Source organism: Catharus ustulatus, chromosome Z (assembly GCF_009819885.2).
Source record: "Catharus ustulatus isolate bCatUst1 chromosome Z, bCatUst1.pri.v2, whole genome shotgun sequence".
NCBI lineage: Eukaryota > Metazoa > Chordata > Aves > Passeriformes > Turdidae > Catharus > Catharus ustulatus.
Genome location: NC_046262.2, coordinates 4646473 through 4668258, shown reverse-complemented (window position 1 = coordinate 4668258; position 21786 = coordinate 4646473). Strand labels below are relative to the sequence as shown.

The 21786-nt window shown below is 35.6% G+C and overlaps 1 protein-coding gene across 1 annotated transcript in view; it reads left to right on the top strand.

Annotated features, from left to right (window-relative positions):
- The window catches only part of PIK3C3 (phosphatidylinositol 3-kinase catalytic subunit type 3), a 66435-nt gene that overhangs the window by 17944 nt on the left and 26705 nt on the right, over window positions 1–21786 (top strand). The window contains exons 7-21 of the mRNA XM_033085534.2: window positions 46–117; window positions 1201–1305; window positions 1763–1855; window positions 2041–2226; window positions 3477–3631; window positions 4856–4943; window positions 6159–6226; window positions 9270–9375; window positions 10219–10335; window positions 11852–11983; window positions 14030–14158; window positions 14477–14546; window positions 15142–15206; window positions 17400–17484; window positions 18570–18644. Of these exons, the coding sequence (XP_032941425.1) occupies window positions 46–117; window positions 1201–1305; window positions 1763–1855; window positions 2041–2226; window positions 3477–3631; window positions 4856–4943; window positions 6159–6226; window positions 9270–9375; window positions 10219–10335; window positions 11852–11983; window positions 14030–14158; window positions 14477–14546; window positions 15142–15206; window positions 17400–17484; window positions 18570–18644 (1546 nt within the window). The remainder of the gene's footprint in view (window positions 1–45; window positions 118–1200; window positions 1306–1762; window positions 1856–2040; window positions 2227–3476; window positions 3632–4855; window positions 4944–6158; window positions 6227–9269; window positions 9376–10218; window positions 10336–11851; window positions 11984–14029; window positions 14159–14476; window positions 14547–15141; window positions 15207–17399; window positions 17485–18569; window positions 18645–21786) is intronic.

The window sequence follows — 21786 nt, the reverse complement described above, 5'->3', positions numbered from 1 at the left end:
TAAAGCTTGAGATGTTTAATATGCCTTCAACTTTTTGTCATTCAGGATGGTGATGAGTCTTCTCCAATTTTAACAAGTCCTGAAATTGTTAAGATTCCAGATCCCCAGATGTCTATGGTAAGCATGCTCCCTGTAATGCCATCTGTATTACAGAGTTACTGTTGAACTTTTCATAAATGTAGATGGAAGCTTGCCATTTTAAATATTTTAAAATTCCAGTGGAAAGCTATATTTAGCCAGTTGAGAAATATCATTGGGTTTGATTTTTTTTTCCCTATTTCTGCTGCTGCTAGATTAAAATACAACGTTGGATTTAATGCTTATGTTCACCTTCTCCTTTCCATTTCTAATGTGCTTGCTTCTGAGATGTAAGAAAGCAGAGAAGGGGGATTGTTGGCAAAAGAGGTCAGAGGGTGGGAAGATAAGAGGGAACTGAAGAATAGGAGTGTAGAATTTAGAGACTGGTGCAGTAACTCTTGGTCACTTCCTCTGTTAAAATATTTTCTCCCTACACTCTCTTGTATGTTGTCTTTCATGTAGACAGTGCCTAAGTACAGTTCTAGAAAAGATTTCCATTATTGTGGATGCCAATTCAGTGGGACTGGTATTGGCAGCTTTGGGAACCTTAATGTAAGTGGGCTTGTACTGGCAACACTGTTTGAGCACCGTGTAATCTAACACTGCAATAGCAAGTCTGACAATGCTGGAAACTGCCTTGGCTGCTGAAAACTTGTTGGCACTGTGGCTCCTATTGTGGCTCCTACTGTTGCTAACATGGTATTAACAGTGGGACAAGTTTTGAGATGTTTTTTCTTGCATACAAAGCTTTATGCTACAAACATCATTCTAAAGAGAATGTTTATAAAGTGTCTAGTTTGAGTGCTGTCAATCACGGATGTGTTGACTGAAACGCTTACATTTTGCAGCAATTCACTGAAAGGCAAGGTGGGGTTTGTTAATGTTAAGTAATAAACTGAAACAGATCCTCAAAACTCCCAACAACCTTCCACGTATCATTAAAGGAGGGTTTTTTTTGTAAATAAACAAACAAAACCAGAAGATGCTGTACTTTCAGATTTGAATTTTTATTGCCATGCATTTTTCTTGAGACTGGTGAGTCTTCGCTGGATGGTTTTGTTTCAATAGTAATTTTCTCTGAAATTTAGTATTTATAAATACTGACTTACCCTCTGCATTTAGGAAAACTTAGTAGAAAGCAAACATCACAAACTTGCTCGAAGTTTAAGAAGTGGACCTTCTGATCATGACCTGAAGCCTAATGCAACTACACGAGACCAGCTTAATGTAAGTCAGTCATATGATAGCTAAGTTCAATTTTATTAGTTAGTTGGTAATAATATATGGTAACAGTTTAAGGAAAATACAGTTAATTTCAGTTCGTAGAAAATCACGAATGAAATGTTTCAGGGCGCTTAGTTCGAAGGGCCCAACTCAGAAAGGAGCACAGGGTGCTTGTTCATTGTGGTTTTTTTTTTAAACCATTTAGGAAGGTTAAGAATGTGTACTTTATGCATGTCATGTAGGTGTGAATGGTGCACTTAAAGCAACTGTGTTTGCCTGCACTGTCAATTCAATCAACCATATATCTGGGAAGCATAGCTTTGTGTTGTTGAAAAGCTTTTTTTTTTCCCTAGCTGTTTTTGTGATGTCAGTGTTGTGCTTTCTCACAGTATACTTTGTTAACTTGTTGATTATGCCTGTGCACATTTTTAAACTCACTTTCTGACTGTGTATCAAATAGATCATAGTGAGTTATCCACCAACAAAGCAACTAACGTATGAGGAACAGGATTTGGTGTGGAAATTCAGATATTACCTTACTCATCAAGAGAAGGTAAGTTGAGTCATTGAACAGTTTGGGCTGGAAGGGACCTTGTCACTTATATCAGTAAATTTTTCCAGGTCTGTGCTTATGTAAATATAATCTGAATCTAGTTCTACCTTTGTGTGAAACATTAATTTTGAAATAATTTCTTTTAGCTAGCATTTTACTGATGAGTTGTCCAATCTCCTATTTAGGCCCTTACAAAGTTCCTGAAGTGTGTCAACTGGGATCTGCCACAAGAGGCAAAGCAAGCACTGGAGCTGCTGGGCAAATGGAAACCCATGGATGTGGAAGACTCTCTGGAACTTTTGTCATCTCACTTCACCAACCCAACGGTGCGGCGCTATGCTGTTGCCAGACTTCAGCAGGCTGATGATGAGGTATTCACTGGTCTGTGGCTACATGGAAAAGTCAGCTGGTCTCAGGAATTTTAGTCTTATTGAGTCCTTGAAATGTTTATTCTTTACAACTTTTTAGTGGATATTGGTAAAGGAAAACAAAAGATAATTCACTGTGTTGCTATTCATTGTAAGGAGAGCAGTCTTTACATTATTGTCCCACACTGATAATTGGCTTAGCATGAACTTCCAGTAGTAGCTAGTTTGGTTAAATAAAGTAAAACTGTGGTATGCTCTCACCAAAAAACAGTGATAAATTTTGAGTGTTAGCCTGCAGAAGTGCTCTGAACTTAGAGAATGGAAGGATTTTCAGCAGATTCATCTAGTAAATTGAAGCAGTGTATCATCATACTCAATGAGTAAAAGATTGTCTGTGGAAATGAGGTCTTTCTAATTGTATACTGATTAAAATGTGATGAACTGTGAGTATGAGTAGAGCCCACTTAATATAATCTAATATGTTAAATACCAGTGATTTATATGTTTTATTTTGACAGTCAAAAAAGAAAGCAAACCCATATTTGAATATATTACCATAACTCTTGAATCTTTGGCAGTCAGTTGAGTTTAAAATAAGGAACATAAATACATCGTATTTTTTCAAGCCTACTTCAATAGCCTAGGTCATACTACTTTGACATTAAAAATGTACCTTTTACAAAGTACTGGAAGGTAACTAAACAGAAAAAGTTGAACAGTAAAGTCAACAAGTCAAAACAGCAAGTGGTTAAAATTCTGTTCTTCAATCTAAAACAGATTAGATATGTGTTTTTTCTCTTAGATCGTCAGCTATACAAAGGATAAAAAAATTAGTCCATAAGAGATAGTCCACATCCATTCTTGATACCACAGTCCAGATTTTATGCTTGAATTTTCAATTTTCTTCTTATGAAACACAAATTGAAAGCTTTATTCTGTGGATGCTGGAAGCAATTAGGGCAGCTTTACTAAAGAGAATTTTAAAGTAGTAATTGCACTTGAATCTTCACTAAATGAACACATCCAAAAATAATAGAATGATAGTTCAGTATTTTTTGGGAGTCAAACTGCATGCAACACCAGTGTTGCTATGGTGTATTGCTTGTTTAGGGAGACCTCAGTTTCTGTGTTGTTAGAGGTCACTAAATCCTGACTAAGTTTATCTGTAAATTAGAATTTTGTAAACAGGAAGAGTTCTAGTTTGCTTTGGCTGACACTCTTATTTCACTTGGATTTTTTTTTTCCTCCATAAGGATTTGCTAATGTACCTCCTGCAGTTAGTCCAGGCATTGAAATATGAAAACTTTGATGACATAAAGAATGGCCTGGAGCCTAGCAAGAGAGACAGTCAAGGTTCCATGTCAGAAACGATGACAACATCTGGAGCTAATGCTGCAGAAATAGACAGGTAAGATGCTTAGACTTCAAGCAGAAATGCAGAAACATTTAACATTCTAAGGCATCAAATTGTTGCTTCTTTTTAGGGGAGCTTTGCATATTCAACATGCTATTTTATAATCTGAACATTAAAAGAAACCCCAAGAATAAAAGCAAGCCCAGCAAATTGTGAGCATTTATATGAAATGTGTTTCAAGATTTCACAGTTTACAGAGCAAACAGTGTTGAAGTTGCGGCCTTTGATCTTACTACACGAAAGGAAGAAAACTTCTGTAGAGCAAGAAAACCACTGCCATTGCTTCCTTCTGTATTTTCAAAAGTTAAGATGTTTTCACTGAAATGATACGAGGTCTCACTTCCCAGTTTCGTCAGAGAATGTGGATCTAAAAGTCCAATCAATTTCAAGAGGAAAGAAATGTCATCCTGCCTTCTGCAAAAGAAGGTGTGGGGGGAGACTTCTGAAAGCATATTTCTTATACTTGCAGGAATCCTAAAAAAAGACTGAGGTAGCTAATAAAGTGTTAAGTGTAGTGCAAACAAACTTTGTAACCAAAGTCTTCTGTGAATATTTGTAACAGATTTTCAGGATTTTCAGTCTTAAGCTTGTAACACGAGGGTGTATTTTTTGTGTTACAATTCTACAGATTTTCATTGATACTTCTGCAAAACTGTAAAAGTGGGTGTGATGGGAAGGGTGGTATATTTTGAGTCTGCAGTGATACTTAGGAGAGCTATTTAATTACTTCCTTTCAGGTAAATTTACCATCTGAAAACTTTGCCTTGCAAATAAGCATTTGTCTGCTCTGTTATGTGTAACTGCATTCCAAAGACTAGTACTTGCAGGTGTCGTGTATTACCAGTTTCATCTTCGAACGTTTGAGAAAGCTCCTGAAAATGCAGATTTGTTGAATTCTATCTATGTCTGCTTATTTTGTATGGAAGATGTAATAAAATGCAAAGTTTGTTTAAGTGAATGTCCTTCACAGGCATAAACTGTATAGCTCTCCAGACACAGATTTTTGCTGTTTTCAGGAACTGCAGCTGTCAAAGTTGCTGTTCATGCAGTTTGTTCTGAAACACAGTTTCAGGGATGCTGCTTTCAAAGATACTTCTCTTCCAGTTTTCTGGATTTATTATGCTGTGGAAATGAAATTCATTGTGATTTCCGTGCATGCTCCCTGACCCCTAAGCAGGAAATTTGAATCATGCCAATTATGTGTTTTCCTTTGTGTAGTTCCCAGATTATGAGTCCTATTCCACCTGTTTCCTCTCCACCTCTTACTTCTAAGACAAAAGAGCTTGCAGAAAATGAAAACCTTGATGTAAGTCACACTATCTGCTTTGTATTTATTGTACTTTTCTAGTGACCTGGTACTGTTACTTACTTTTGTTTGTGAATATTTGGATCCTTTGGGTGTATCTTACTGAATGTTTAAAGTTCTCAAAGAATACAGATTTAAAGCAAATGCTAAGAAAATAGCAATAGCCAAACTGAATTATTTTACAGGGCATCTATTCATGTACCTGATCCCAGTATCCAAAACGGAGGGACCGGAAATTGAATTCTTCATGAAATTAAAGTACTCTTCTGTAAAGGATAAAATTATTTTGTCATAGCAAAGGCTATCACAAGCTGATTAGACAATGACAACTGCATGTATTCAAAGTGTTCTAAAACAGTCTTTTAATAGAAGACAGTTACCCAAATATTTCAGTCTCTGCAATCTGTTCTTTCTGTAGCCATATTCTTTGGCATGTCATCTTTTTTGAACGTAAGTGAGACACTGTGTTGATTTACTTCTGCCAAGGACTATATTCAGTTTATGCCATAAGTAGACTAGTAATAGGAATGGGACTGGAGGAAGGGAAAGATAGAAGGTAAAGACATTTTCAAGGAATCTGATTTTAATCTGATATGCGGATTGATTGGTCTTTGAACTAAAGATCCATTCCCTGTTGCAAATTGTCCTATTTGAGTCTTAATATTGCATAGAAAATAAGCCTCAAATTGAGCATATCAGTAAAGATACACAGATTTCTTACTGCCTGGACTATTAAACCTGAAAGAAGCAGCTAAATGTTCTGTATCCTATACAAATTTGTTTTCTTGAAACATAGAGCATCTTCAAGATGGTTAGATGCTCTGGATACAAAACAGTGGTAAATCTCTTTGGGGATTAAATGTTAAGTCATTTACAGCAAGATGTAATTGCATAGGAGGAAAGAGTAACATATTATAAATAGAAATTACGTTAAAGGTGTCTTTTTGGAGAGCATCATATGCTTTTTAAATGTTGGTGAATACGTTACTGGGGTAGCAGACCTTTTCCTTTTAGTGGTGCTGCTGGATTTAAAGGAATATTTAAAATAATGTGTGTTTAAGTATTAGATTGGATTGGATTCAGATTTTAGAAGGAAATATATCTCTCATAATTCTTATATTTACTTGGTGTTTTTCCTTAACTTTGTCCCTCTCTCGGATGCTTAGATTTCTTTATAACTTAATTTGTTTTTTGATCTTCTTAAATCCCTTCCAGCAAGACCTTTGCACCTTCTTGATATCACGGGCATGCAAAAATTCCACGCTGGCAAACTACTTGTACTGGTATGTTAGAAATTGTTTATTTTTACTGTATCAACATGTAATTGAAAACAAAACTATAATGCCCAGAAGGATGCTCATCAAAAGATGACCTGTCTTGAGAGCTTGAGAATCTCAGTTTTTCTCAGGGTAAAGTAATAGATTTCAAACAATATGCATTAGACATAGTAATTTATAAACAGAGGCTTATAAAATGCAGAAATGTGCTTTATTGTTGGACAAAAGAGGGTGATGTCTGGGACATTAGGTACGGCGTCACAGAGAGGAGCCTAACTATGTTAAAAGTTGTCATTCAAGTTATTTATGGGGAGGAGATTAAGTTCACCTTTGCTCTGCTTTGCTGTCTTGGTTGTCATTTTTGTGTTTATAATGTTTGACAGTGTTGGCTGGAATATTGAAGTTATGCACCTAAATACTAATCAAAGGTGTATATTAAGAAGATTCATGAAGCTTTTTATTTTCCCCTTGTAACCTAATTTTAGTTTTATTCCATTTATGGTTATGAGCACAAACAAAATCTCATTGCCGATGTGTGCAATCTTAAGGAGCAGCGTTAGTTGTAAATATTAGTTCATCTGTATACTGTAGAGAGGTAGGATTGCTTAGCTTAGGATCTTATTATAACTCAGTGGTTTAAGAGTAAAATTAGATGCCTAAGGTAGTAATCTGCAAGCCTTCTGAACGAGCATTTGCAGGTAGGAATTTTCTCATTTGAAGTAAGTTGAGATGAGTAGCACTGTACAGTGTGAAAGTGTGTGTCTGTGTTTTTATTAGTGTACAAACATCTGCATTTGTACAACACTCACAGCTATTTACATGTATATACACATGTATTTTAAAAGCAAGACATTGGTGTGTTTTACATGGCGAAGTCAAGATTCTCATTTGTAATCTTTGCAACTGCATCAATAATGAAAAGTGGTAATGCATATGATCATATTTTAGTGTGCTAAGAGCAATAACCACAGGTTTGTTGCAAATTGGGAGCTAAGTGTGATCACATGATGTAAACATAGCAAACTCTTTTTATAAAATTCTTACAAGAAACCTATAAACTATGCAGAGAGATTCCATTTATAACTTTATGGTGTAATTATTTTTAGTAGGTTGAATTTTAAGATACTTAACTGAATGACTTAAGTACATTTGCAAGCAGTAGTTACTTCTGTTGCAGTGACCAAAGATAATGTTCAGCTTCATTAAGAATTACTATTAAACATAAATGATTAAAATAATTGCAGGCTGAATTGGTGTGAGTAGAAACCAAGTGCTTGACCTAATAAAATATTTTTCATTAAGATAAGTGTTGGTAGCTTAGCTTATTTCTATCACGTTGATAGAAACCGTTCTCTTACATTTCCAGCATCTCAGACATTCTACAGAAAGTTCAAACGTCCATAACTCTGAAGTTTTTGACTTGTGACTTAAAAAAAAAATCAACAAAAGAAATAAGAAAAGTCCACCAAGCCAAAAACCTTAGTCAATCTATTCTTTGTTTTCTTTCCAGACATCTCAATTTCTCAGTGACAAAATACAAATGTTGCAGCCACTGTTTGAGCTGACTTAGCCATAAATCCTCATGGCTGCTGATCAATTGTATGTTTCAACTATCCAGACACAGCATGCAGCTAAAATAATCAATGGAAAAAGTACAATAACCCCTTGAAAATGGAACCTTCTGCTCAGTCACTTGTCACTGTAAAGCTATCCTGTGCTTTAACAGTGGCTCAGAAGACAGTGCTGTGTTTTTTCTGTCTCCTCTTTGGACACTCGATCCACCTGCCCAAGCATGAAGCATTACTCTTACTCATTGTTTCAAGATAGCTTTGAGAAACTGTTCAGGGCTTTTTAACAAATGAAGATGAAAATTGCATGTTTCAATTCATTACTTCCCCTTTTCCTTCAAGTTTAGGTGCACAGACTTTGGACCTAATTTTATACACACATTTGTGAGAGAACAATCTATAACGCTGCATCAGCAAGGACCTAGAAGGAATCTTTAGTTACAGATTTCATTGGGGTTGTACACATGGAATAAGTTATATGTGTCTTATTATAGTGGATGTAAGATATAGTGTATGTAAGATACAGTGGATGTAGTGGATGTAGGACTGCTCAAATCTGATCAGCTGCCAATGACAGACCTCTAGTCTTGTCTCACAGTTATTCTGTCACAAAGAGATTCTGCACAAGTACATAAGGAAGTTGTAGTTTTTGCTGACTGTAATGTCCAAGAGACTGTCTTGCATTAGTCACTTTTGAATCCAAATGCAGTGTTTGAAAGTTCAATGAGATGCTAATTTCTTCCTTTTTTTAATAGTCTTTATTATGTGTTTTAATTTATTATCTGTTTATTGCATGTTTTTGCTGGGTAGTACTAGGAGATACATTGACCAACAGACAGAAGATACATTATGTAGCTTTCTATAAACAGCTACTTTTTGCTTGTCAGTGCTGCAAGGAGGAATTTAGACAAAAGCATTCCAAGCAACTGCTTAAAATCAAAATAGATTTTCAGTTTAGGTGTTCCAGATTGTGCTGTTAAGTTTTGTATCTGATTCATAATTAGGAATGGAAACTCTAACATGTAGATTCTGCTGAGCTGCTTTAGGACCAATGCCTTTTGTTCTACCATTTCTAATGGTAAAATAGGGAGCAGGTAGGGTGAGATTCCCCTTGTATTGCAGGCGCTCTTGAATAGCAAGTTTGCAGTAATTAAATCAGCTAGCAGGTGGTATCACAGTGGAAAACATGTGCACTTGTACTTCTTGGCCAGAGAGTTCATATGATTTGAACTTCAGGTGTGTCCTTTTTGAGTGATGACACTTCAGAGTAAATGAAACACCACAGACACTTTGATAGATTCTCCTGATCCAAATGGAATTGGGAAGTATGCAGTTTTAAGAGTTCAGCTGTTGATTGAGGTAAAGAGCTCGAAGATCATCTTCATTTTTAGTTCCTTGTCTGTAATACAGGGCTGCTGTGTTTCACTCCAGTCATGTAGCTCCAAGAGTATGGCATAACTTGGGTTGTTTTTATGCTGCAGGTACGTAATAGTGGAGTGTGAAGACCAAGATACTCAGCAGAGGGACCCAAAGACTCATGAAATGTACTTAAACGTGATGAGAAGATTCAGTCAGGCTTTGCTGAAGGTAATGCCTCTGTGAAAGGAAGTCTGCAATGGTTTGGGATAGTCCTTCCTCAAAAGGGTGCAGGTGTCACATGCATTAAAATTTTACAAAAGCTTTCACTTCTGCTAGAATTTCGAATTTGTAATAAGCTGACGGAAACTTGCAAAAGGGAAAAGAACACTTTCTTCTCTTTTTTTGTTTGTTCCTGCTAGTAACATACTGATTCTAAAATACTCTGGCTTACACTGGGTATAAAACCTTCTAAAAGCCTTGTGTAATCAATGTGATTGATTGATTGATTGATTTATTGTAAACTCTTGTCCTTGAAGCGCAAGTGGAGAGAGAGATCTGGAACTCAGAAACAGCACTTGCTGTTCTGTTTGTAGGCAGCAGAGGGTGCTGGAGCTGCGGGGAAAAAAGTCTAAAACAGACAAAAATACTTCTGTAAATTGGAAGTTTTACTGTATATCAGATATGCATTTTTCTGCATTTTCACGTATCTCACACTTAATATTATTTCCAGTTTTAGGGGGAGTTTCTTGAATCTGACTCTTGTGCTTCATGAGAATATTTTACAGCTGTCCTCTGTAGCTTACTTTGGCTGTGTGAATTGGTTTGTCATGCATGGCTGTTCACCACTGAAATTGTTGAAGCAAATTGAAGTGCACTGTTAGGTCAGATAATTGATTGCCAGCTACAGTGACTGTGATTGTGTTTTACAGAAAATACCTTTTGAATTGACGGGTAATTGATCATTATTCACTTAACCTCTTAAAAGCCCAAAGGTCTAAAACCAAAGAAACAATTTCTAGACAAAATAATTATAGAACAAGGAATTAATTCTGTTTATTTTCATTCTCTTAGGGTGATAAGTCTGTCAGAGTTATGCGCTCGCTTCTGGCAGCCCAGCAGACATTTGTAGATCGGTTGGTTCATGTGATGAAGGCAGTGCAACGTGAAAGTGGGAATCGTAAGAAAAAGGTAACTAAAGGGTTGGAAAACCTGTCTGTGGCTTAAATTTGATGATGGGTAGGAATGTTAACTTTTAATTTAAGTTCCTTAGCACTGAGATCTATAACAGATGTCCATCCTTCTGTAATAATTTTGGTTAACTGTGAACAAACTTTGGAAAGGTTTTGATAGTTCAAAGTTCCAAAGGGTGTTCAAAGTTTGTAGATAGAAAAAAATGAAGAGCCCCTCAAGAGAACACTCGTGGGGTGGTTTGTCCAAAGAAAGATATGAAAATAATTAAATAATTGATTATATAACTGAAAATTTTGGCGGGGACACAGGAGAGTATCAGGTTGTTCTGTGTGAGTGATATGCCAGGATAGACAATGAAAATCAGTTAGCAGCAAGGTTTCATTTGTTCCAAGAGCAGCAAAACTGTTCTTCTCTAAGTTACGTGTTTACCAGAACTTTGCTTTCTGTTGGGTCTTCAGGGAAAGGCTTTCTGTTACAAGTTTTAAGAAGCTTTGTCCTTCTTAGCTGAAATATTTTAAGTGCACCTGACAGGATATGGGAAAGAAAGTGGAAATCTCAGCGTGATTTTTATTTGTGGATAACCTTTTCCTTTGACCCATACCAGTATTTTTTAAACATGGATGATTTCTTTAAATGTACAGGGTATATTTATGTGGAAAAATGAAGCCCATATGAACAAAAAGTGAGGCAACTTGTTCTGTGTATCAGTAACAAAGGCTAAAAGAAGAGGAGAATTTTTCAGTTTGCAAGATTCTGTTTCCTGCTTGTGCATTGATAGTGTTCAGTTGTATATTCTTTTAGGAAATTTCTATAAAACTAAGAAACACTTTGCTTTTGCTTTTAGATTGCAAGCTAGCTAGCAGCAATTAACTGCTAGAACTACTCACAGTTGTGGGCCTCCTTGGTGTCTGTGTCTGTTATATTCAGCTAGGGAAAAGGCTAGAGACTTCAATGTGTTCGACTTTTACTATGTAGGACACCAAGTGTAAATTCAAAAAATTTATGAATTTTGTGTTTGTTATAACTACAGATGTAGGGATGCTGACCTAGTCTGGAAATCAGATCAGTGTAAACTATTGGCCATTTCGTTCCTTGGTGGTAGGGAATTTCTTGGTGGCATTGAGGGATGTAAAGTTTCTGGCTTGGATTTGAATCAATTTCTGAAACATAACTAACATTTAATTTTGGTATAGAAAACAAATCATCCTGTGCTTTGTGTGGGCAATTTAAAAATTAGTTTTTTGAAAGACTGTTATATCTAGAACTTAGAAAATTGCTTGACTATGCTAACGCTAGATGAAATACTTCCTTTTTTATTCACATTACTGCAGATAGAGATTTTATTTTCCTGGATACAATGAGTGAAACCCTGATTCTTTGTATGGATAAAGAATTGAATACATTTAGTATTTGTTAGTAATGCATCCTTTGTTTATGGACTTATATATATCTATATAAGTATGTGTTTTATGTTTATGAAGTTTTTTTCTTAAACAAATTTTCATTCTTTTAGAATGAGAGGCTTCAGGCACTCTTAGCTGATAATGAAAAGATGAATTTAGCAGATATGGAACTTATTCCACTTCCTCTGGAACCTCAGGTGAAAATTAAAGGAATAATCCCTGAAAAAGCCACACTCTTCAAGGTAAATGAGAGCTTCTGAACAGCTGAAATACAAACAAGTCTTGTGAGTCCTAAGCTTAGAAACATCAGTTGAAAGATTTAAAGGGACAGATGTAGTCAAGGCAAAATGTGACTGTATCATGCTCTTAAAGTGGTTAAACAACTCCTTATTTTCTTTTGTTTTGTAATTTAAATTTTTAAACTTTAAGCAGCTTTTATAATAATGATACAGAATTATGAAGTTCAGAATTTGCCAGATTTTTTTTCCTGTGTTCAACAGGAATACCACTTTAAGATCAGAATTTTGCAAATGAAGGCAGGTGTGGTGTGTCTCATTTAGATCTCTGGGTCTATTCCATTGCTTAATAAAGGTTAAGTTCATAGAGAATGGAAAGCACTGTTGTGTTCCATTTCATGCAGTTGCAGTCAGCCTGACATCATATCCTATATGCCTATGGTTGTTAATTCCTTAAACCAAACTGTAGCAACTGCTTATGACCATAAAACAGCCAATGTACTGTTGAAAGGGCTTATTTTGTTTATTTTACTGCTTGAAATGTAAGTTAATGCTTGCAATGTTAAGTTATTACCGTGCTCAGTGGTGTTGGACCATTTTATAAATTTGCATTCAATCCCTATGGGTGACTGCAACCTAATTTTAGGATGAGAAAAATTTGCTGTACAAGTCTGGCCTATGTCCTGGAGGCCTTTGTCTGCCAGTTAAAAAATTCATGCAGGCTGCTGTGACAGCCAGTGTTAAATCTGTCATCTCTAACAGGTCCTAGATTTATTATACACAGTAGTTTCATCAGACTTCTTGTTGACTGTGTTGTAATTTGATTTTTCTTAAAATCAGAGATGAATACTTTTTGCATAGTTTTCTACCAGTTTTAGCTTGCTTCTTCCTATATCAAGTTAGTTCCTTTGAAGCATAGGTTTCTGCAGTTGCATGCTCTTGCACCTGTGGTTGGAGGCAACATTGAAAAGATTTTCTCAGGAAAGCAAACTTTTACTCAAACCATCATTTTGTGTGAGTATGTTTTAAGAGTCGGGGAAAGACTGTGGTAAAAAGATTGCTGGAACAGCAGCTAAATGCTTCCTATCAATAGTAATAGCTGAAGTTCCTCAGGACAAACTCAAGGCAGACTTTTTTATTTTGGTCTTCTGTGGCTATGCAAAAAATATAGAACCAAAAATGTGAGATGTAACTTTTTTCAAAATCAGATTTTTTTGCTTCTCCTAATTCTGATAGCTTACATATTTCCATTTAATATCTCGTTCTGGGCTATGAGATAAAAAACAAACAGACTTAAAAAGGGAAGAATTACTAATTTTTAGTGCCCTTGGACATCACGTTAGCTTTTGTAAGACTATGTAAAGAATGATTTTACCTTTACTTGTGGAACTTAATAATTTTGTGATATTAATTTGAAAATCTAATCAAAGTGCTCAAGATTAAATTCTGTACCTCGCTTATTTTTGGTTGGTTTGCTGTGGAGGGAAGTGCTTGGTCAGTTGCAATAGGTTATATCATTCACGTAGGTAATTGATCCCCTTTGATCCATTTTACTTAGAGAAATTGCAAACAATTAAATCGGCTTTGTCAAACAATAATGTAAAAAGGTATTTTTGCTTTTGCTAAATAGGTTAAAGGAAGCAATTAATTGTTTAAGATGACTTGCCCCTAGGAATTCTTTGTTGCTTATCCTGTAATTGTGTCGCTTTTTGATCTGATTGGTTTAAATTTGTTTTGTTGTGACCTTTTGTATTGTGCCCCCATTTTGATTGGAATTACATGCACACAGAAAAAAATAGAGTAGTTTTTTCCTCTTCTGGTGCTGTGGTGTGCAGGGACATAGAATGTATCCTTGATAAAAAAGGAAGGAAAGCATTGTGGCATTTTTCTTTTTAAAATACAGTTGCTCTGTTGGTGATTGGAAGTGGTACACTTTAAACTGTTGAGGCAATGCAAATGCAATGCAAAGATTGTATTTCTGAGCTCTATTGTAGCACTGTGTTAATATGAGCACTGCTTTGAACCAGCTTAGTGGAGTATTTCCTTTTCCAGAGTGCCTTAATGCCTGCTCAGTTATTCTTCAAGACAGAAGATGGAGGCAAATATCCTGTGATTTTTAAACATGGTGATGATCTACGTCAAGATCAGCTTATTCTTCAGATTATTTCACTCATGGATAAGGTGAGAATTATTAATCTACATCCTTGTCTCTTTGTTTTCTTGATTTTCCATGTCAAAAGCAAGACTGTTAAGCACTGTTAATGCATCTTATATTGCTAATAATTCCAGAGTTCTCAGATCTCTAGGTGGCCTTTTTTCTTTTCTATATAGACATGCAATTACCCTGTGTAGATTAAGAAAAAAAAAAAAGGAATTGCCTAACAGGCTTTCACTCATTATCAGTTTCAGTGAAGATCAATGTCCAATACACACACTTATAGTAGTAGAATTTGCCTTGGTGTTGCATTCATCTTTGCTTTTGTGTATTGTTTTTCCCAGCTGTTAAGAAAAGAGAATCTGGATTTGAAGCTGACACCCTATAAAGTGCTGGCAACTAGTACAAAACATGGTATGAATACGTTTTTTTCCTTAAAATACAGCATGGAGAAGAATCTGCTCCCTGTAGTTTTAGTGTGTAAGAAAGTCTTGTTAGAGTGTAAACCATGGAAGTAAACAATCTGAGTCACCACACTGTTCCATAGGTGACTCAAATATCTTCATGAAAGAAGGCTGGTCTGGATTCAGCAGTGTGTGGTAATAAGCCATTGCCAATCTTTGGTCTGGCTTGCAGTGTGATTATGAATAAATAACTTAAGACTCATGTTTAGAGATCTTTGCATGAAATGGAGAAGAAAAACAAAAAATCAGACTTGGCTACTTTTAGATTCATTCTGGATAAATATTCAGGAAGCCATCAACATACTTTCTTTCATCTTGAAAACCTGTAAAAACACACCTTTTGCAAGTCAACTTGGAGATAATGACAAGTTGTTTTCAAAGTATTGAAGGCAGGAGATTAGAAAATGGGACAAAAAAAGTGGTTTTCCTATGAGAAGCAGTAGCATGACTGTGTATTAGTTCTGTCCATTCATAAACATGTATTACAGAGTAGCTTGAAAGTTCCATATGTTGGAGATTTTATCTTTTGTCTGTGTTCTTCATAGGCTTCATGCAGTTTATTCCATCAGTACCAGTTGCAGAAGTTCTTGCTACTGAGGAAACTATACAGGTACGTGATGGGAGAGCTCTAAATTGTCTTCTGATCAAACAGTATAAGCTGAAGGCTTACATCTTGTGCAAAATCTCTTAGTCTCTCAGCTGATTTTTTGATCTGTTAGAAGACAAATTACATCTGGAAACATTTGAGGTTATTACAGCAGGTGTTTAAAAAGGTATACATCAATGACCACTGTAGTAGCTCATGTTTTAAAAGTAATGCTATTTAAATAAGTTACAGTGGAGTTTAGTTATTATATTGAAATCCCAAGTTTGCTGCATGTTTTGTTCAGAGAGTCTTTCGTTCATTTGAGCTTGTCAAAGTACATTTTGATTAGTTCTTTTCTTTTTTTAATGAAACAACTAAATAATTTGTTCATATAATTTCTGAAACCTGTTTCCCCTCAATAGTGGATGTGCAGGTGCTTTAACTTGGTTTTGTTAGCAGATTTTCTTAATTCTCATGGATTTGACTGGGGGACACACAACTAAATAGTGGCACACAAAACTCATACTGGTTTCAAGCACGGCACACAAGCTAGGTCGCAGAGCTCAGCTGGTTGAGATAAATATAGCTGGATTAAAACATACCAAATTGCTATGTGAGGTGAGTAGCTAATAGGTTTTTTAATGAAAATAGAGCATATTTATTTGGATTTGGGTAGTTTTTTTCCTTTTTTTGTGGATGATACTGAAGTTTGCATTTTTTGTAGATCAGTAACTGTGAGTCCTGTCAATCTAGCTCTCAGCTCCTATAAACTACATATGTTAAAAATACAAAGATTTAAGTTGTTTATCGTTTTTCATAATAATTTGCTTGACGAATAAGTTTATCAGGTAGTTAAACAAATATAAAAAATGTTTGTCACTAATCAGTGACCAGCATCAAGTTACATAAATTGGGGTTTTTTTAGCATTCCATAGAGGTTATGATAAGGTACATCTGCACAGTCATAACTTTACAGATTATAAAGTGCTTTCTTTCTTTGAAATCTTGGAAGTGTGCTATTCATAATTTTAGTCCATTACATGATTTTATAAAATAATATGTTTAGAAATGCCTGTGAAACTGTTATTTTTCAATTACTTACAACATCATATTATGAATGGAAATAGGTGCCCTATTGTTTCAGTTTTTATGCAGACATAAGGAGAAATTATTCCTGTGAAAAATTATTGAACTAAATAGACAGTGTACCAAAAGAGTGAGTTTTCCTGTGCTGAAGCAGGATAAAGTAGCTGGGCATCGTAGGCTCAGGAAATGAAAAGTAATTGAACACTTTTAGGTGTTGTAGAAGTTTGGTTTAATCTTTTTGGAAATGTTCATTTTGGACTTCACAGTTGTTCTAGTAAAGATGAGGACTTTTCCATTAACTGCTGAAAAGATTCAAAGCCAGTAAACCAGTGCTGGCTGGTGAAATGCAGATCTGCAGAAAAGGTGTTTAGGTGTTTCAGGGTTACTTACCTTCTTTCAACAGCCTTAAAATTGCATGTTCTAGAAGTTCATTTACATAAGGGTCTTAGTTTTTCATTATGATTTTAGTAGCTTACATGCCATCCAGAGGACTGCCGCACACAGTGCTTCCTTAGATTGTGCTTAGTGGAGGAAACTTTGCTTAGGCTTGGATATAACTGAATTTTCTCTTACTCAAGAGGACTAGGAGTTTTCTTCTGGCTGCTGAGAGGGTTGTTTAGCCCTGTCCACACTTTACAGGAAATTAGAATTTTCCATTTGATGACTTAGGCTTATTTTCTTTTTAAACTCAATAGCAGCAGTTGGTTTCCCCGAGGAAAGGAGACGTATAAAGATAATAAACTCTGTAAGAGCATGCTTTCCATATGTAGTTACGAAATAAAGCAGGACTGTTAATCCTGTTTTAGTTTTTGTTGGTATGACCTAAACATTTGAAGTATTGTCACTCATAGTTACTAATTACTGACTTTTGAGTGCACTGTTAATTTTCTGAAACATTTAATAAAGGAAACTGCTTTTCAGTTTGCATGTTGAGTATAAGATTATGTTGATTGAGACAAAATATAAATAAAGGGATATTAAATTAGATCTTACAAGGTGTTTTTGAGGTGGTTGTTAGTTTAACAGATTGTAATAATGACCATGTGTGGTCTTGATTTAATTTTTTTTTTCCTAAAGACCCAGTTTCGTATCATGTGGAATAACTAAATATCTTTATGGCATTCTCTCCAGAACTTCTTCAGAAAACATGCCCCTAGTGAGACTGGCCCTCATGGAATCAGCGCAGAGGTGATGGACACATATGTTAAGAGCTGTGGTGAGTTACAGTCTAACGGCTGGCAACTTCTTAGGGGAAGTCTGCAGGGTGTGGTGTATGAGGTATTAAGGTATTTCAGTTTAGGTGGCTGCAAACAGGGCACCGAGCATGTACTTGCTGTCAGAAATGCAGTGAAAAGAGTCATTTTAAGCCTGGCATGTCACACACAAGTCTGCTCTTGGTGGTTCTTAAAGGAGAATGTGAGTTAAATACACTTTGCTTTCCAGTAATAATTTGTCTCTGTCCTCTCTGTATTGGGAGTTGGGGTCTTCATAATGCAGGGATATGTAAAGCATTTATATAATGATAAATCATCTGTACCAAAATTGTAATTGGTTTTGAAAACATAAGGCATTTTGGGGACCGTGGCTGTGTTTGTATGAAAAGAAAAAGTGGTAGTGTAGTTCACATTCAGTAAACTGATGACCATGTTAAAATATCACATTTGCTGTCCATAAAATTAAAAAATCCCTTCATTCTAACAAAAGAAGAAAAAAAACTAAAAGAGTATTCAGGTGTGACTCCACACTCTCTTCTCCTTTGCCCTTCCCCTTCTGATGGTGCAGTCTTGCTTCAACTTGTTTAGTGCTTCAAATTCTTCTAGTTAGTGGGTGAAAGCAGCAATTAAAACAGTTTGCTCTTTATCACTGATGATCTTGTGAATGCTGCAGACATGGATATCTAGGCTTATATCAATGCCTAATACTTGTTTAGTGTGGCCTTAAAGTAGCTTCACTTCAAAATGTATACGTTCACTTTACTCAAAATATTTCAGCTTCTTTTAAAGTATTTTTATCCCAATATTGAACTAATTTAGTCTTTTAATGTTAGGCATGTAATTGTATAGTGAGAAATTAAAATCTGGACAGTAGTAAATAAGTTCCAGAGTTTTAGTACTTCAGATGTACTTCATAGTGCTGATAATCTTGATTTTTTTTTCACCAGCATCACTCCTGCCCCAAGTCTCTGTGGTATATTTATTGCTAGTGAACTAGCACTAAGATAATGCAATATGCTGTTGTTAATTGTGTGGAACTTGTTGCTCTCTAGGAAAAGTACTGATGTTTACAATTTACTTGTTACAGCTGGTTATTGTGTGATTACTTACATCCTTGGAGTTGGAGATAGACATCTGGATAATCTGTTGCTAACAAAAACAGGTAATTCTTTTTAGCAGTATAATTTTATAGCAACAGTTTTTTAATTTCTTATGTGTTGGTACTTTTTTGTTGCATTTTCCTTGTGAATGTAACCCACTGAGTATTGCAGACTAGATTATATTTTACAGTGTAAGTTATATTGTCTCATTTAGGTAATATTTGCTCCAGTGTGTAATAAGAAGATGATTTCTTAACTAGATGAAATGAAAGATTTGAAAATAAAACTACTTTCAACTATTATAATCACTGCTTTGGGATAGAGGGAATTTCAGTTGTCATTGAAAATGAGTTTGTGTAGCTGCATGAGCTTCACAAAGTTTTGACAAATAACATTTCTTATAGAGGAATGTCTTTTTGAATTTCGTTTTTGCTAATTTTTACTTGCTTGCTTACTTTCAAACTACAGCTTCCCTAGGAGTTCTCATTGCTTGAATACCTTCATTACATAGTGGTGGAGAATTAAGAGTTATGGTTAAGTGTTTATTATGAAGTGAAATGTTTATTGAATGAGAAACATTTTAAATAAAAAATGTTATTTGGAAAAAGAGACCCTTCCACGTGGAAAGCTTGTTAGTTGCAGGTAAGGCTGAAGCATATACTGTATTTAACCATTGTGGTCTACCTGAAAGAGCAGAAAATTGACAATTGGCCTTGATTAGGGTAAAAGGTCTTGCTCTAAGCTCATGGACAAGCAACTAAAGCAAATGTGTTTTACCTTATCTGTTTGAAAATATACAGTCATTTAAAGATCTGTCTTGAGAGGTCTCTCATTTATCTGTGGTGGTGGATATAAATCCTCCCATAGCAGGCTCTGCTTGCATGCAGAGAGTAGTGATAGTTCAGTGTTTTGGTCTGGGGTAAGGTGCATCTTACCTGTCTGTGTTAAGAAGTACAGCACAGTGGTTTAACTGGAAGAATCTAGTGAGTACAGCAGAGGGCAGTGCACATCCATTGTACATTGCAAGTCTGAAAACCCACGGTCTGCCACAAACTGAGAGCTTTTTTGAGCTGGCAAGAGAAATCCTTACGTTCCACATTTCCAAGTACATCAAAGAATTGCTACCAAGACCTTCTTTTTTGCTGCTGGGAATCCCTTAAGTTGGAAAAGGCTGATTTCATTCTCTTGAACAATGCATGCTCCAAGTACTGCCTTCAAAATCATATGATTCTATGTGCGTCCTTTCTTGATGATATATATTTAATGAATTGAAGGTTTCAGTAGGGTAAAGAATGCTGGGTACCAGCTGTGGTTCACATACTTCTTCTATATCACTACCTTTTTTTTGGCTCAACTTTTCAGTTTGGTGAAAGTAGCCACATCTGTAAGACTCCTTCCAATAGAATTGGTGCATCATCTTGCACCATACAGATGTCTATGCTTATAATAGATACTGTATAATTTAATTATTAAGCACGAGATACAGAAGTCTATAAAAACATTGTTTTCTACACATTAGAAGTGCTTTTTGCATGAGATGTCAGTTATCTAATGAAATAATTGCTGTTGTCTTTCATGACTCTTTCATGCCTATAGTTCTAAAAATAGAGTTGCTTTTTTGCAGCAGTAGTCTTGAACAAGACATCTGGATGTTCAGGTTTTTAAGTGCTGTATCATTATACTTCAAGGACAGCTGTAGAAGTGTGTTTTGAAGGGGATGAGGGGAACCTTCAGTCAAAACATCCTTATCTGTCAGTAATGTTTAAAATTACAAAAAGACTTGCATCAGATTCATAAATGTATCTTGGCTGATAACCCAAAAGTCCCGTTATATACTCAATACTGCTGCATGAGGGGATATTTATTTTCTCTGAAGACTTTGAACTTTTTGCTTCTCATGGAGACAAAATGCATTTTCAATTGCTCCGTTTTAACATCTTGTTTCTAAATATTACTGGGATTTGTAGATAACAAGACACTTTTTCAGCTGTATACCCAGGTTTAGGCAACATCAGTGCCTCCTTTTAGGATTATAGACTGATTTATATATTGAAACTGGCATCTGATTTAGCAGCTAACACTCCTTTTGTTGCCTTGGAAGGAAGATCTGGGTGGTTGTGAAGCTGGATTGTGATATACGAGGTGTAACACGCTCAAGTTAACTTCCATGGAATATGAACTAGGCTAGTATATTGCAATTATGCCATGCCTTCCCCTGAGAACACTTTGTTCTGCAGTTCTTACACTCTGATTTGATCTAGGTACTAATAAAATATCCAGATACAGATGTCTTCATATTTGCGAGGCAGTCAGTAGAGTCATAAGGAGAGTTAGAAGGTATTTCAGCTTTCATAGACAAGTGAAGTCTCCTGTCCCATTAGAAGTATCTTAGTAATTTCAACTTGCTTTATAGACACGCAGAGGTTTCACAAATGTCCACACTAGGTGTAGATACTGTAGGATATCCTAGACATTCAAATTACTTTTTTGGTAGCACTGCTTATGTATGTGTCTGACCAACTTACTCTCACCCTTGTGAAGGCCAGCCTATCTTTCAGTAACCTCTGGTCACCTGCATGAAAATGCAAGCTCCCAGTATGAGTGCCCAAAGTACAGTGGCTCTGACCTGACCCATACATTGAAATTGCTCTGTAGCAGGAGGGAAAATTGCTATGTGGATAAAATTATGTTATTAATATCTAAGAGCGGGTCAAAGACTGGATGCTCAGAACTTGAAAATCACATTTACTTTTGCATCACGTGTAAATAGATGAAGGAACTGGGCTGTCTTCTTGTTTAATTCCTAGATGTAGAACTGTGGTCACCAGCTGACACCACATTTATTCTTCAGTCTTGGTCAGAAAAGGTTGTCAGGAAAGACAGCAAACACCTGAACAGATTCATATATTAAATGACACTGTGTGTTTGTAATTCTTGTGTTTTTCAGTCAAAAAGATCTATCCCAGAGTAGGTCTGAGATGGTAGAAATTGAACACCTGCAGGATTCAAACATTCACTCTGTATCAGTACTTAGAGAAGTACATAGTTAAATACATTTACAAAATACAACAGTATGTAAAATACAATTTTAAAATGTATTTTTTAATGTTACTGGTCTTGATAGAGGGACATCCTTATTTAAAAAAAACCCAAAAAACTAAGGCATATTTTAGTCCTTTAGATTTCTCTCTGGAATTTAATTTT